The 17,538-nt window shown below is 37.6% G+C and overlaps 1 protein-coding gene across 4 annotated transcripts in view; it reads right to left on the reverse strand.

Moving 5' to 3' along the window:
* The window catches only part of RAD50 (RAD50 double strand break repair protein), a 101,737-nt gene that overhangs the window by 72,240 nt on the left and 11,959 nt on the right, over positions 1 to 17,538 (reverse strand). For 3 of the 4 annotated variants that reach the window (XM_004384740.1, XM_023739003.1, XM_023739002.1), the window contains exons 3-5: positions 7,101 to 7,252; positions 2,946 to 3,131; positions 2,211 to 2,415 (exon numbers count right to left, since the gene is read on the reverse strand). In XM_004384740.1, the coding sequence (XP_004384797.1) occupies positions 2,211 to 2,415; positions 2,946 to 3,131; positions 7,101 to 7,252 (543 nt within the window). The remainder of the gene's footprint in view (positions 1 to 2,210; positions 2,416 to 2,945; positions 3,132 to 7,100; positions 7,253 to 17,538) is intronic. The other variant, XM_023739001.1, reaches the window with a different exon arrangement.

Raw genomic sequence — 17,538 nt, forward strand, 5'->3', positions numbered from 1 at the left:
GGGGGTCTGGGGACCATGTTTTCAGGGGACATCTAGGTCAACTGGCATAACAAAGTTTTTTCAGAAAATGTTCTACATCCCACTTTGGTGAGTGGCATCTGGGGTCTTAAAAGCTGGTGAGTGGCCATCTAAGATGCATCAATTGGTCCCAACTCACCTGGAGTAAAAGAGAATGAAGAACACCATGGACACAAGGTAAGTATTAGCCCAAGAGACAGAAAGGGCTACATAAACAGAGACTTCATCAGCCTGAGACCAGAAGACCTAGATGGTGCCTGGCTACCACCAATGACCACCCTGACAGGGAACACTACAGAGAGTACCTGATGGAGCAGGAGAAAAGTGGGGTGCAGAACTCAGACCAGACTTAATGGTTTGACTGAGACTGGAAGGACCCCGGAAGACATGGCCCTCAGACTCTCTGTTAGCCCAAAACTAAAACCATTCCCAAGACCAACTCTTCAGACAAGGATTAGTCTGGACTATGGGACATAAAACGATACTCATGAAGAGTGTGCTTCTTAGCTCAAGTAGATACATGAGACTAAATGGGCAGCTTCTGTCCGGAGGTGAGATGAGAAGGCAGAGGGTCAGGAGCTGGATGAATGGACACGGGAAATCTGGTGTGGAAAGGAAGAGTGTGCTGTCACAGTATAGGGAGAACAACTAGGGTCACAAAACAATGTATGTATAAATTTTTGTATGAGAGATTAACTTGAGTTGTAAACTTTCACTTAAAGCACAACAATAATAAAAAAAAGTCTTTGATCTCCTTATCTCCAAGAGCACCTGACACAGTGCTATGCACAAAACAATATTCGTGAGTGGATGTATTCATGTCGGTGGGCATTTGGACAGAAACAAAATCAAGCTTTTATAGTTTATAAGTCAAAGATCTATACCAGTACTGACACATGAGTTAAAAAAAAAAAAATCAATAATTTTTTAAATGATTCAAAAATTTTTTTTTTCTATCTACAACCTAAAAAACAACCATACCATTCATTCTATTTGAGGCACATCATATTTTCAGGAATGCTCTTATTTACTGAGACCAGGAATACCTTAAGAGCAAGAATGCTGCAGGCCCAAGCATAATATACCCTGCTACACATGAAACACTTAAAAAATGTTTGTTAAATGAATGAAAAGAATCTCCTTTAAGCCCTTCTTATAAGTCATAGGGTTTAGAAAGCTTACTTACTTGCAAATATACCAACATATTATGGGTCAAAATTTTGTGCAATGTTAACATTGTAGAAATTCCCTAGAAAGTCCTGTCAATTCCAAAAAAAAACCACACACACACACAAATCTCCTTAAGAATACAGCACTACAAGGTTGAGTCATTACACTGGTATTTAACTGCTAGTGATCTACACCACTAATTTAGTGTGATACTAAAATTTGTTTACTCTTTGGGGAATTTAGAGATTAACCATCTAATATAGACACTAAAATGTTACCCACAAAATTAAAGACAGTCTCTGATAATTTTTTCAAGAAACATATATGCCATTCAAATTCTTATGAAAATAAAGTGCTTTATGGGTGAGTGTTAATATGGTAAAAGGGGACTTTCTGGAACACGCAATACTTCAGTTGCATCTTGTATAAGATCCTGTATAAATCATTAAGACATAACCTTGAATATAAAGAGTTCAAAGGTATGCGCTGTTTTAATTTAAATGACAAAGCTCAGCTAATAGAAGGAAAAGTAGAGTAAATCCAAGTAGTTTCAAATACAAAGCAAAACTCAAAATTCGACTTTGATTTAGATTGGTTAAAACCTCACAGCTTCCTGATTTTAACTGGCTTAAATACTTGTTTGTAGGTTTTATTTTCCTCACTGTAACAGGCATCTTTGTATGCCGTTTCATGCAGTATATCCCCATCTGTTTGTCCTGGTACAGATCAAGAAAATTAAATATACAAACCTATACCCAATACAGTACACTGGTGGCGCAGTGGTTAAGAGCTATGGCTGCTAACCAAAGGTTGGCGGTTTGAAACCACCAACGGCTCCACAGGAAAAAAATGTGGCAGTCCGCTTTTGTAGAAATTTACAGCCTTGGAAGCCCTATGGGGTTGATATGAGTCAGAACTGTCTCGACAGCAGTGGGTAGTGGTGGGTTAGACTTGGGTTCCTACTCTACCTATTTCCTCATCACAAAGTCTCCTTAATTTTAACATATAAGAAATCAAATTACCTTCAATGGATCAAGTTCATTCTCATAGGATTTGACAATTTCCTTTGAAGATGTTAACTGGGCTTCCTTATTAGTAATCTGATCTCGAATTTCACATGCTTTTTCCTTATTCTGCTTCAGATATTTCAGTTCTGTTTGACATTCTTTTACTTTTTGACCTTGTGTTTGACGTACCTGCCGAAGTGTTTCCAAGGCTTTAATATACCTTTGAAGATATTAAATAAAAATCAAATTTCTGGCTAATTATGGTATATTCATATAAAGGAATATTATGTAGTCATTAAGATTACGTTTACAAAGAGTTATTAATAACCTGAAAAATGTTTATGACATAAAGGTAAGTAAAAAAAGTACATACATACTGTCCAAGGCTTTAATATACCTTTGAAGATATTAAATAAAAATCAAATTTCCGGCTAATTATAGTATATTCATGTAAAGAAATATTATGTAGTCATTAAGATTACATTTACAAAGAGTTCTTAATAACCTGAAAAATGTTTATGCCATAAAGGTAAGTAAAAAAATTACATACATACTGTCCACCAGGTAAAGAAACAAATGCACAGAAAGAAAACTGAAAGGAAATATACGAAATGGTTGCCACTGGGTGAGAGATTATAACTGATTACTTTTTTGCTTTTTCAAACTTCTCTGTTTCAAAAAAGAAACATCCAAATTGTAAACATGGCTCAATACTTAATCAGCTACCAAGTCTAACTAAAGGCTACAAACCTTGTTGCTGAAAAAATCTCATCAAACTTTTGCTTCAGAGCCTTTCCTTCACTTAAAGGCCAATTAGAATCTTCTTGGTGACAGAAGATGACATTATTTAGCACAGACTTGGAAACCCCGAGAGAACTTATCATCTCTCGGTCAATTTCTGCACACTTAGAGCTGAGACTGACTTTTTCACCATGCCTATAGAAAATTAAGAACATGTGTAAAACAACTGCCCATTGTACCTTTTCTACTCCTTAATCAATCCTTCACAATGTCCTTGTTAAAAATAAATCACCTCACCAGTGATTATCAGTAACTTCCTCATGCTAAACTCTTAAGTGATTAGCAGTTTACTGATAAAGTAGTATTTAAAATTGGGTGGTACAGGAATTTAAAATAGAGTGGTATTGGAAAAGATGTCAGAATTCTTTTTAAATTAGCATTTTTAGATACAATAATTAACAATATTTATAGGCAATACACAGAGGAAAATAAAGTATCTTCCACCCCTACAACTTAAAAATAATCAAAATAAGAGAGGGTAAACAAAAACATCTAAAGAATGTATAGTTTAGAAAAAAGGACACTTAGCAACAGACATATGGAGAAAGGAGAGTAAAGGCAAATTTTGGTAGTGCTCATCCAAGTATGGTCCAAGGAGGAATATTCTTTTTTTTTCCCTTCTAAGTTTTATTTATTTTGTTGTTGAGAATATACACAGCAAAACAAACACCAATTTAACAGTTTCTCCATGCGCAATTTAGTGACACTGGTTCCATTCTTCCATTGTGCAACCATTCTTACCCTCCTTTTCTGAGTTGTTCTCCCATATTATAATTTACTTATGGTATATTCACTGCCCCTTAAGGTTCCTACCTAATCTTTGGAGTTGCTGTTGTCAATTTGATCACGTATAGACAGTTCTTAAAAGAGCATAATGCTCAAGGCAGACCTGTTTTACTAGTTAAGCTAAACTATTGTTTGGTTTTAAGATGACTTCACGGGACATTTTTGGTTTAAGGTTTAAAGATTATCTCAGGGTAACAGTTTCAGGGGTTCATCCACCCTCCAAGGCTCCAGAAAGTCTTGATTTCATGAAAATTAAATTCTGTTCTGCATTTTCCCCCATTTGATCAGGATTCTTCTATGAAATCTTTGATCAAAATGTTCAGTAATGGTACCCAGGCACCATCCAGTTCTTCTGGTCTCATGGCAAAGGATGTAGTTGTTCATGGAGGCAATAAGCCACATATTCCATATCCTCCTCCTATTCCTGACTCAAAGAGGAAGATTCTTAATCAGTGGACCTCGAGTTCCAGGGTCACACTGACAAGATGATCCAACAGAAAACTGTTTCAGGACTTTTCAGCTTGATGCCACAAAACTCCTAATACATGATTCCTCTTTTTCTCAGCCTGGTTCATCAACCAACCTTCAGCTGCCTTGTCCACAGACCAGTTCAAGGAATAATATGTTCTGTATGTCTTTTATTTCAGACTCTTTTAAGCTCTGTCAATGTATTTCAGTAATGCCCTTATCAGAATAACTTTGGAACACTGATTGGTATTTCAGTCTATAATGCCAAGCACAGGACTGGAACTGTCGTAAATTCACCGAAGTATTACCATCCCACAGAAATCTAAGTGGCCAGCTGGTTAGCCCCAGGCAAGACTCCAGCCCTAATGAGCACTCACTGACTCAAACTTTTATTATATTGCAGTTGAATTCTACTGTTATGTTTGTCTATCAACTTTCTTCCCCTCTATCCACATAACTACAGTGGCACAGACCTTGGATTCACAAAAGCTCCCTGGTTGCTCAGCTGGGTTTGGGACTGAGTGACTGCTGCCTCAGTTTGGTTACTACACAAAACAGAGGACAGGTGACACTGGAAGCTGTTGTAATGGCTGTTTTCTGTCTTGTGGACTGTAAAACAGAGAAAGCTAACCTATAGCAAGAGAAAAACTTGAGATTCCAGGAGGCAAATATAAGACATGTAGAAAGGATTGATGATTTCCCTATATTATTATACCAAGGGCCAGGAGCATCCCTGCCCTTGGGTTCCAAGAGATACCTCAGTATCCTTCATCAAAAGGAAAAATTAACCATTTTGTTAGACAGCTTCTTTCCAATATTTAATGAGCCCTAGTGGCACAGTGGTTAAACGCTTGGCTGCTAACTAAAAAGTTGGTGGTTTGAACCCACCAGCTGCTCCATGGGAGAAAGATGTAGCAGTCTGCTTCTGTAAAGATTTACAATCTTGGAAACCCTATGGGGCAGTTCTATACTGTCCTATAGGGTCACTAGGAGTCAGAATTGACTAAACAGCAATCGGTTATCCAATGTCTGCTAATAAGTAGATTGTCTTTACTGATCTTTATACATTCCAATTTATATTTTGAAGATATTACATTGAATGTACTGAGAATGCTTTATAGCGGGCTACAGTGGACACAGATAGACCAGTAGGTTATCACAGTACACTGCGGAAAGATTATGCTGGGTTGGACTAGAATGGTGATGGCAAAAATAGAAACAGATTCCAGAAACATTTAGATTATATCCACAGGACTTGTTAACAGGCTGGATATGAAGGCTGAGAGAACTCATGACAGACTCAGGTTCTTGGTTAGTGCCACTGGATGGACAGTGGTGTCATTCACTGAGAGGAGGAGTACTGGAAGAGAATCAGGTTGTTGGAAGTTTTTTGAGGGGGCAAGGGAAAAGATCATGAGCTCGCTTTTGGACATGCTGAATATGAGGTGACTCATAAATTTATATCTCCAGCCCAGACCTGCTTCTAGACCTATGTATCTGTTTTAGGATGGGTTCTCTAGAGGAACAAAACCAGTGAAGCATATACAGGTAGTCCCCAGGTTACAAACGAGATCCGTTCCTAAGTGTACCTTTTTAAGCTGAATTTGTAGGTAAATCAAACAGGTGAATACAGTTCTTAGTTAGCCTTACTTTAGTGCAAGAAAATGCTCAAAGTTTTTTCAATGATTTAAAAGCTGCACATGCAGCAAATGAAGGTGACTGTCATAAAGAATTTGTTGCGAGTAGAGCAGGGGTTGGTTCAATTGTTTCAAAGTGAGAGCAAATTTACATAACATTAAAGGGCAAGTACAAGTTGCTTGTAAGTCAGACTTCCATAACTTGGGGACTTACTGTATATAAATAGACATAGAGAAATTTACTTCAAGGAAATAGCTCACACAGTTGTGGGAGCCAGCAAGTCCCAAATCCATGGCAGGCTGAATGCTTCTCCTGGTTCACATGGTTGCAGGGGCTGATGAACCCAAAATCTGCAGGTCAAGCAGCTGGCTAAAGGCTTCTACAAGAACTGGAGGTCAGACCAGGAGACTAGTGTAGGATCAACACAGAGAGCGTGAGCTTTACTAGGACATCCATATATATTGGATTCAGGCCATACCTCCATAGAAACTCTCCTTCCAACTGACTGGCTGTTCACATCAGAACACAAAATGGAGGATGATTACATAATATCTGCCAAACCACTGAGAATCATGGTCTAGCCAAGTTGACACATAACATTAACCATTACAATATCTAAGTACCTTGCTCTCATTTTCTACCGTTTCAAAGATGCTGCATATTCAATATGTCTAAAAGTGAGCTCATAGTAGCACACAGTAGATACTAAATACTACTGACTAAACAAAACAATTATTTAATTAGTTTATTAATAAATAAATAAATGAAAGAGAGGAGAGACAAATGGTTAAGTAATTTGCTCAACAGGGATAAAGCCTTGAATCCAAGATAGTCTAATTCTAAAATTCATACCATTACAAGATGATACCTGCCCCTAACAGAAAGATAAAGGTTGAATGAGACAAATTATTATTCTTCCCTACTTGTCTGTTTCTAATCTCACCTATTCCTAGACATAATACCAGCATTTTTAATTCATTTAATCCATATTGAGTGATTATACACCTTTGATTCAGCAACTGTTCATAAATTACTCAAGAGAATGGATTATTATCACTAAATCTTCAATGGGATTATTCTACTGAATTGATAAATTGTACCAAATAAAAAGTTAATACGCTTCCCTAAAAGAATAAATTAAAGTAGTAGAAAAAACCTACGATCTTATAAATCTAAAATGAATAGATACTCAAATATAAAATAAATACATACTTTGTTCTAGTAATGACTCCTTCCAGGGTTTTAAATTCTGTCTTTTTACTTTTCTGAGTACACACCATAGATCGCTGCACAGCTAAGAGTTCTCCATTGACATCACGAAACTGTAGACGAATCTGGGCTCTAACATCTGTTTCTTGAGCAACCTTTGAAAGTAAACAAAGTAAAATCATGCTACCTTAACAAGCATCAGAATATCAATTCTGAAAGAAAAGGCATAATCTTATTTACTCATTATGGGGGAATAAAAAAAAGGAAAAACTTAACATCCAAAATGAGTGACGTTTTTACATATTATTCAAAACATGGAAGGAAAAAAGTACTGTTTAACTGATTTACTAAAATTACATTATAACACCATCTACCTCTTTTTTTTGGCATCATTACATCAGATATGCAGATGCTTCAAATAAGTGAATTTTACCTTACCTTTTTTAATCTTATCTTTCTCTTTACTTAAAAACTACCAAAGATGTTTTAAAAAAATTTTTTTTGAACAATCACAAGCTTACAGAAAAGTGAAAATTCAGTATACATAAAATTTTCCTCCTAAATCACTTGAGAGTAAATTGATCTACTATCCCATCATCAATGTATCCAACAAAACAAGCACATTTTCAACCAAGAAAACCAGGAGATTTACACTGATATGTTACTACCACCTGGGCCTCAAATCCTATTTGAGTTTCTTATAAATATGCTCAAGGATGTAAAGAAAAACATAAGCATAATGAGAGAAATGGAAGATATTAACAAAAAGACCCAATAAAGCAAAAATACTAATAGTCTCTTTAAACATAATGGTAGAGAAAACTTAAAAGTAGGATAGAGGGGCAAAGCCAAGATGGCGGACTACACAGATGCACTAAGCCGACCTGCTGCAACATAGACCCAAAAAACCAAGTAAAACAGATAGAGACATCAATCCTGGAACCTTGAACCTTAAATGAAGTGATAAAGTATTAGATTGGAAGCCACTGAGAAGAAACTAACAAATCAGCAAAGGAGGGAATGGAAGTCCCCGGCCAAATGGCACAACTCAGCGTTGCCATCTTGGGATAACGCCAACAACCCCACACACAGAAAGCCATCTCCACGGAATTCCCAGTAGGAGACAGAGGTATGGAGCCAACCCACCCAGGGCTAAGTTAAGACCACATTTGCTGGCTGCAACTCAAGGAAGAGCCCAGACTCTCTCACCCAGTAACCACAGGAGCATGCTCCTACAACCCCCACCCCTCTGGTGAAGGCAGCAAGACTGCCCCATCCCAGTGGTCACATCCCAGCAGCCTCGACTGCTGGGAACCACAGTTCTAACCCACCTTATTGCCCTCCTCCATCTAGCCCACTCTGGCCCTGCCTTTGCCTCCCTCTCCTACCTCTCTCCTCAGGCCCACCAGCCAGACCCCCAGAACCCTCATCGCTGGCTAGACCCCACATTGCCGTGCCCCGCAGCCCTGAGGGAAACTAGCCCGGACCGGCAGACCCCCTCCCTGCTGTCTTGGCGCCAGCATCGCCACATCCCGCAGCCCTTGGGGAAACCAGCCCTGACCCCCAGACCCTTCCCCGCCATCTCAGCCCCCGCTTCACCACACCCTGCAACCCTGAGGGGAACTGGCCTGGTCCCCCAGGCCCCTCCCACATTGGGTCAGCCCCAAGGGAAACCAGCCCGAACTGCAAGACCCCTCCCAGAAACCAGCCCGCCCTGCCATAGGCCCTACTCCAGCCCCTGGCCCCAGCCTGTTTCATGCCACAGACAAATGACCAATCTCCACCTCTTCCCCCACTGCTGAACCCACCCTGCTGCAGCACAGCTGAATGTCCAGCCCTGTACACCCGGACAAGGTGGTGAGAACTATTGTGTCCAGAGACAAGCAAGCAACAAAGCACACCTAGCCTGCCTCCCTAGACATAACCAAACAAAACAAAAAAGCAAGATGAGACAAACCTACAATCAATAAATAAAGAAAATATTACCTGAATTTCTTGTACCGAGCAGATAAAATCAAAACATATTTTAAAAAAAAGACAAGATAACTCCAGTAAGTGACTAAAATAAAGCACCAAGTGACCTTCTGGCAGAAGAAAAGGCACTAGAACTACCTGATAAAAAATTCAAAAATCTAATATTAAGGGTTCCCTAAGAGATGAGGAAACAGATCAAGGAAAACACAGACAAAATCATGGAGAATACAGACAAAACCAACAAAAACATAAGCCAAAATCAAGGAAAACAAAGGTAAAGCAATAGAAGAATTCAGGAAAATGATACAAGAACAAAATGTCAAAATAAATAAATAATTAGAAATCTAACAAAAACAGTAATTGGAAATCTAAAAGATAAACAACAAAATTTTAAAAATGGACAACGTGATAGGAGGTTTTAAGAGTAAATCTGAAACAATGGAAGACAGTATCAGCAAAACTGAAGACAAATAGATGCCATTTTGTCTGGGGAAAAATCACACAAAAGAATGAAGAAAATCTAAGAACTATGTGGGATACAATCAAGAGCAAAAATCTGCGCATGATCAGAGCTCCAGAACAGGAGGAGAAAATGGAAAACAGAGGACCACTTAAGATTTGCTGACAGAAAACTTCCCTAATATCATAAAAGATGAAAATGTGATCATCCAAAAAGCTCAACAAACCCCATATAAGATAGACCCCAAAAGAAAATCACCAAAATATGTAACAATCACACTTGCCAAAACCAAAGAATCCTGAGAGCAGCTCAAGAAAAATGAAACGTCACATACAAAGGGGAAACAATAAGACTAAACTCTGATTTACTTGGCAGAAACCATGCAGGCAAGAAGGCAATGGGAATGACATATATAAAACCTTGAAAGAAAAAAATTGCCAACCAAGAATAATACATCCTGCAAAACTTTCTCAAATATGATGGTGAAATTAGGACAGTCTCAGATAAACAGAAATTAAGGGAATTTGTAAAAACTAAAGCAAACTTGTAAGAACTATTAAAGAGAGTCCTTCAGTTAGAGAACAAACAACAGAAGACAACAACCTAAATCTAGGACACAGGCCAGTATCAGCCCAATACTGACCTAGGTAATGAACTCTCAAGGATAAAACAAAACTAAAAGAAACAAAACAGAGATATAGAGACATCAATCTGTAAATGACAACAATGTCTGAACAATAAAAGGGGGAATACACAAGGTAGGTAAACAGCTTTAAAATGTAGAGAAAGTCCAGGTGATATCAAGTCATAAAAGACTGGTTTAAACTTAGAAAGATACAAGAAAATTTCAAGATTCACACAAAGAAAGTTAACAAATCAACTCATCAAAATAAACAAGAAACACATAAAGTCTCAGTAACAACAAAATCTGCAACAATGAAAGAAACAAAAAGAAATTCCACAAACAAAAGGAACTCAGCACAGGAAAATAAGAAGAAAAAAGAAAACCTCAGCACCACAAAAAAAAAAGCACTACAAAATGACAGCAATACACTCACAGCTATCAATAATTACTCTAAACGTAAACAGCTTAAATGCACTCATAGAGACAGAGTGATAGAATGGACAGAAAACCATGACCCATCACCGTGCTGGCTACAAGAGACATACCTTAGACACAAAGGCATAAATATATTAAAAAATCAAAGGATGCAATATATGAAGCAAACAACAACAGAATACACATTACTTTAATGCATTAATGGAAAATTCACCAAGATAAACCATATTCTAGACCATAAAACAAGTGTCAATAAGTTTAAAAGGGTTTAAGTCATATAGAGAATTAAACTAGAAACTGGTAACAGAAAAATACCGGGAAACTCACCAAATATTTGAAAACTGAGCAACATACTTCTAAACAACCCAGGGATCAAAGAATAAATCAGAAAACGAATTAGGAAATACTACAAATGAATTAAAATGAAAAGCATAGTATATAAAAATTTGTGGAACTGAAGCTAAATAATGCATTATTAAGACTTCTAGGCAACATGGCACTACAGACAGAAGCACCACACCATACCTCCACAGCAAAGATACGAAAAACTAAGTCAAAAAAGGACAAACATCAATCCTGAAATCCTAAGCATCAAACGAAGAGATAAAGAACTCAGCCAAGCACCGAATGGAATAAGAAACTGACAGAGAACAGAGAAAGAGGAGAGATACATGCAGAGGTCCGCTATCAGCTAACGCAGCACAGATCCGCCATCTTGGAATCCTATCGGAGAATGGCAAATGGGGTACGAGAAAGCAGCTTCACGGAGCTTCTAGCAGGAGACAGAACCACTGGTAACCAGCAATATACACTTTCCAACTCCTATTCTTCTTCACCCCCCACTCAGCCTCCCTTGCTTCCTGTGGCTGCTGTCTCTTGGCCGAGAAGCACTGGCTTCACCCCAGTGCCGCCTAGATTCCAGCCACCTGCACTGGTCAGCTCCCTGAGTGCCTTTGTTGGCTGCTGGTGTTACTTTCTTTCTGCTTCTTTTGATTTCTTCCTTACCTCTCACCAACTCCCCCCCTTTCTGTCAAATACCTGGCTCCGTGTGCCATCTTTGTTTCTTCCTAAAAGGCTGTGAAATATGGCTCTCCTTCCTGGACCATACCGCCACACTGGTGGGATCCCTAGGGCTTTTTGTTTGTTCTCATCTGTTCTGTTTTTATTTGTTTGTTTCTTTGTTTTCTTTTTCTTTTCTCAGCTTGGGACCTCCTAGCTGGGCAGTACTGCATGGCTTGGGAGCCCAGGGGAATTTCTTTTTTCTTGGGTTTGTTTTTTTTTTTTCTTTGTTTTGTTTTCTTCTCTTTATTTTTCCTTTTTTGTCTTTCTTCATTTCTCAGTTTCTGGTCCTTCTATACTTACCTTCTCTTCCTATCTCCTAAATACCTGGTGCTGTGTGACACCTTCACCCCTTCTATCCAGGCTGTATTTCATGGCTTGGGAGCAACCTCCCCAGTCCTCACAACCACACCAGTGGGATCCCTGGAGGTTTTCTTTTGTTTTTCTTCTAATTTTTATTTATTCCTTTTATCTTTTTTTTTTCCTTTTTCTTTTTCTCCATTGTTCAGTCTCTCATTGGTCCACTCAAACAGCAAGCTCCCTTAGCACTCTTTTTATTTGCTTGTATGTTTTTGGCTCCTGTTACTCTCTCCTCTCTCTCCTCTTTCCCATACCCATCTTAGGTCCACACATCAAAACCTCCCCCCTCCTTCCTGTCTACCTACACCGTCAGCTAAACATCACACTCCCAAGCAGCACAGGCACGGCCTACTAGAACCTACCCTGCACTGATTCCCAGCTCACCCTGTCAGCCCTAGTACATGTCACAAACAACCCATCACAGCAACTCCACTTCAGCTGAACCTACCCTGTTGTACCATACCTGAGCGACTGACCCAGCCTACTGGAGAAACAGGCAAAAAGTATCATGACTACAGACAAGCAAGCAACAAAAAAGCAGGACGAAACAAACAAATCTACAATCAGTAAAAAGAAACTAACTACTGAATGTCCTGGAAACAGAAGACAATTATCAAAAGATATACAAAAACACGACAGGATGGTTCCAGTAGGCATTCAAAATAAAACACCAGATAACTTTTCAGTAGAAAAAAAGGCACTAGAACTACCTGATGGGGAATTCAAATCTCTAATATTCAGAGCTATCCAGAGCTGAAACAAAAAGCAGACAAAAATGAAGAAAAAATAGACAAATTTATAGAAAAAGAAAACAAATTCATGGAAAATACAGATTAAAAAAATAGAAGAATACAGGAAAATAATACAGAAACAAAATGCTAAAATAAATTCACAACTACAAACCATATAAAAACAACAACTAGAAATCCAAAAGATAAACATCATGATTTCAAAAATTGACAGTGTCACTGAAGAGAAGAAGGTTTGAAATGATGGAAGACAGGCTCAGCGAATCTGAAGACAAACACTTGGATACAACTCTGAGGAAAAATCAGAAAAAAGAACAAAGAAAATGTACAAACCCTGAGAATTACGACGGATTCAATCAAAAGCAAAAAACTGCAAGTGATTGGAGTTCCAGAACGGGGAGAAAACAGAAAACACAGAGGATCATGGAAGAACAGAAGACACTAACTTCCACAATATCATGAAAGATGAAAAGCTGACCATCCAAGAAGCTCAACTAACTCTACAGGATAGACACCGAAAGAAAATCACCAAGGCATATCATAATCACACTCGCTAAAACCAAAGACAAAGAATCCTGAGAAGCTCCAGAAAAACCAAAAGTCACATACAGAGGAGAAACAATAAGACTAAGCTTGGATTATTCAGCAGAAACCACACAGGCAAAAAGGCAATGGGATAACATATAAAACCTTGAAAGAAAAAGATTGCCAGCCAAGAATAATATATCCTACAAACTCTCATTCAGATATGATGGTGAAACTGGGATATTTCCAGATAAACAAAAATTAAGGGACTATGTAAAAACCAAACCAAACTTAAAAGAATTATTAAAGGGAGTCCTTCGATCTGACAACAAACAACATCAGACCACAGGCTAAATCTAGGAGGCAGGATTCTACCAGCCAGATACAAACCTAGGAAATGAATTCTCAAGGGCTATCCAAAACCAACAGATTTACAACAGGGAGGTTAATCTGTAAATGACAACAATGTCAGAACAATAAAAGAGGGAATAAACGGTGTAGGTATAGAATCTTCTAATGGAGAGAAAGGCAGGGTGATACCAAGTAATAAAAGACTGGTTCAATTCTAGGAAGATAAGGGAAAATTTCAAGGTAACCACCAAGAAAGTTAACAAACCTACTCATCAAAATAAAGAAAAACAAAGTCTCAGTGTAAAAACAAAACCTACAAAAACAAAAGTAATGAAAAAAAATCCACAAACAAAAGGAATTCAGCACAGCAAAGTAAGAGGAACAAAGAAAACGTCAGCACCACCAAAAAAAAGCACTACAAAATGACAGCAATAAACTCACACCTATCAATAATTATACCGAATGTAAAAAGCCTAAATGCACCCATAAAAAGACGGAGACTGACAGAATGGATTAAAAAAACAGGACCAATCAATATGCTGTCTACAAGAGACACGTCTTAGAAACAAAGACATGAATTTATTAAAAATAAAAGGATGGAAAAAATATATCAGGCAAACAGCTATCAAAACACAACAGAAATGGCAATACTAATTTCAAATAAAACAGACTTTAAAACAAAATCCACCATAAAAGACAAAGAATGACACTATATAATGATTAAGGGGACGATCCATTATGAAGACATAACCATAATAAACATCTACACACCCAATTACAGGGCTCCAAAATACATAAAACAAACTAACAGCACTGAAAAGAGAAATTGACAGTTCCACAATAATAGTAGGAGACTTCAACACACCACTCTAGGTAAAGGATAGAAAATCTAGAAACTCAACAAAGATACAAAAGACCTAAAGGGCACAATCAGCCAACTTGACCTCATAGACATATATGGAACACTCCACTCAACAACTGGAAAGTACACATTCTTTTCCAATGCACATGGAATGTTCTCCAGAACAGACATCTTAGGCCACAGAGCAATCCTCAACAAGATCCAAAACACTGAGATAATACAAAATATCTTCTCTGACCACAACACCGTCAAGGTAGAAATTAACTGGAAGAGCAAGGAAAAAAAAATCGAATACATGGAAACTGAATAACACCCTGCTTACAAACCACTGGGTAATAGAAGAAATCAAATATGGAATCAATTCCTAGATCAAATGAGAATGAAAACACATCATACCAAAACCTTTGGGACACAGCAAAGGCAGTCCTCAGAGGATGACTTATAGCAATAGATGCACACATCAAAAAAGAAGAAAGGGACAAAATCAAAACAATAACTACAGAACTCGAACAAATAGAAAGAGAACAGCAAAAAGAGCCCATAGCCACTAAAAGGAAATAATACCGATCAGAGCATAAATAAATGAAATAGAGAATAGAAAAACAAAAGAATCAAGAAAAACAAAAGTTGGTTCTTTGAAAGAATCAACAAAATTGACAAACCACTGGCCAGACTGAAGAAAAACAGGAGAGAATACAAACAACCCAAACAAGAAATAAAATGGGGGACATTACAACAGACCCAACTGAAATAAAAAGGATCATAACAGAGTATTATGAAAAACTATACTTCAACAAATTTGCAAACCTAGAGGAAACGGAAAAATTTCTAGAAACAAACTACCTACCCAAACTAACACAAAGTGATGTTGAAAATCTGAACAGACCCATAACAAGAGATTGAAAAGGTAATTAAAAAAAACTCTCAACCGAAAAAAAGCCCTGGCCCAGATGGCTTCACTGGAGAATTCTACAAAAATTCTGAGAAGAGCTTATACCAGTACTACTCAAACTATTTCAGAACATAGAAAAGGAAGCAACGCTTTCAAATTCATTCTATGAAGCCAGCATAACACTGATACCAAAACCAGGCAAAGATGCCACAAAAAAGAAAACTACAGACCAATATCTCTCATGAATATACGTGCAAAAATTCTCAACAAAATTCTAGCCAATAAAATTCAGCATCATATCAAAACAATAATACACCATGACCAAGTAGAATGCCAGGTATGCATACCAGGTATGCAAGGATGGTTCAATTTAGAAAATCAATCAACGTAATCCATCATATAAATAAAAGGAAAGAAAAGAATCACATGATCATCTCAATTGATGCGGAAGAGGCATTCAACGAAGTCCAACATCCATTCCTGATAAAAACTATAAATAAAATAGGTACAGAAGGGAATTTTCTCAACATAATAAAGGGCATTTATGCAAAACCAGTGGGCAACATCATTCTTAATGGAGAGAGGCTGAAAACATTCCCCTTGAGAACAGGAACAAGACAAGGGTGCCCTTTATCTCAACTCCTATTTAACATTGTGCTGGAAGTTCTAGCTAGAGCAATAAGGCAAGAAAAAGAAAGGGCATCCAAATTGGTAATAAAGAAGTTAAACTGTCTCTGTTTGCAGATGATTATGATACTATACACAGAAAACTCTAAAAACTCCATGAGAAAACTACTGGAACTAATAGAAAGATTCAGCAGAGTAGCAGAATATAAAATAAACATATGAAAATCAGTTGGTTCCTACACACCAATAAAGAGAACGATAAAAAGGAAATCAGGAAAACAATACCATTTATAATAATACCTAAAAAAATAAAATACTTAGGAATAAATCTAACCAGGGATGTAAAAGACCTGTACAAAGAAAACTACAAAACACTACTGCAAGAAACCCAAAGAAATCTACATAAATGGAAAAACATAACATGCTCATGGACAGGTAGACTCAACATTGTGAAAATGACAATTCTACCAGAAGCAATTTACAAATACGATGCAATCTCAATCCAAATACCAACAACATTCTTTAAACAGACTGAAAAACTAATCATTAACTTTATATGGAAAGGGAAGAAGCCCCAGATAAGTACAGTACTACTGAAGAAGAATAAAGTAGGAGGAGTCGCACTACGTGACCTCAGAACCAACTGTACAGCTACAGTAGTCAAAACAGCCTGGTACCTGTACAACAACCGATACACTGACCAATGGAACAGAACTGAGAACCCAGATGTAAATGCATGCACCTAAGGTGACCTGATCTTCAATCAGGGCCCAAAGTCCATCAAATGGGGAAAAGAGAGTCTTTTTAAAAAATGGTTCAGGCAAAACTGGATGCCCATCTGCAAAAAAAATGAAATAGGATCCATACCACACACCATATACAAAAAATAACTCAAAGCGGATCAAAGACCTATATATAAAGCCAGAAACTATAAAATTCATAGAAGAAATAGGATCAGCGCTAGAGGCTCTAATGCACAGCATTAACAGGATACAAACCATAACCAATAACACACAAACTCCAGAAGATAAGCCAGATAACCGGGATCTTCTAAAAATTAAATACTTAGGCTCATCAAAAAACTTCACCAAAAGAGTATAAAGAGAACCTACAGACTGGGAAAAAAATTTTGGACACTACAAGCTAGACAAAGGTCTAACCTCTAAAATCTATAGGAAAATCCAACACTTCTACAACAAAAAAATGAATAATCCAATTAAAAAATGGGCAAAGGAAATGAACAGACACTTCACTAAAGAAGACATTCAAGCAGCCAACAGACACGAGGAAATACTCACGATCACTAGCGATTATAGAGAAATGCGAATTAAAACCACAATGAGATATCATCTCACCCTGGAATTACTGGCACAAATCAAAAAAAACTGGAAATAACAAATGCTGGAGAGGCTGCAGGGAGACTGGAACTCTTATGCACTGCTGGTGGGAATGCAAAATGATACAACCATTTTGGAAAATGATATGGCACTTCCTTAGGAAGCTAGAAACAGAAATACCATAC

The sequence above is a fragment of the Trichechus manatus genome, unplaced genomic scaffold (assembly GCF_000243295.1).
Source record: "Trichechus manatus latirostris isolate Lorelei unplaced genomic scaffold, TriManLat1.0 scaffold00127, whole genome shotgun sequence".
Lineage (NCBI taxonomy): Eukaryota > Metazoa > Chordata > Mammalia > Sirenia > Trichechidae > Trichechus > Trichechus manatus.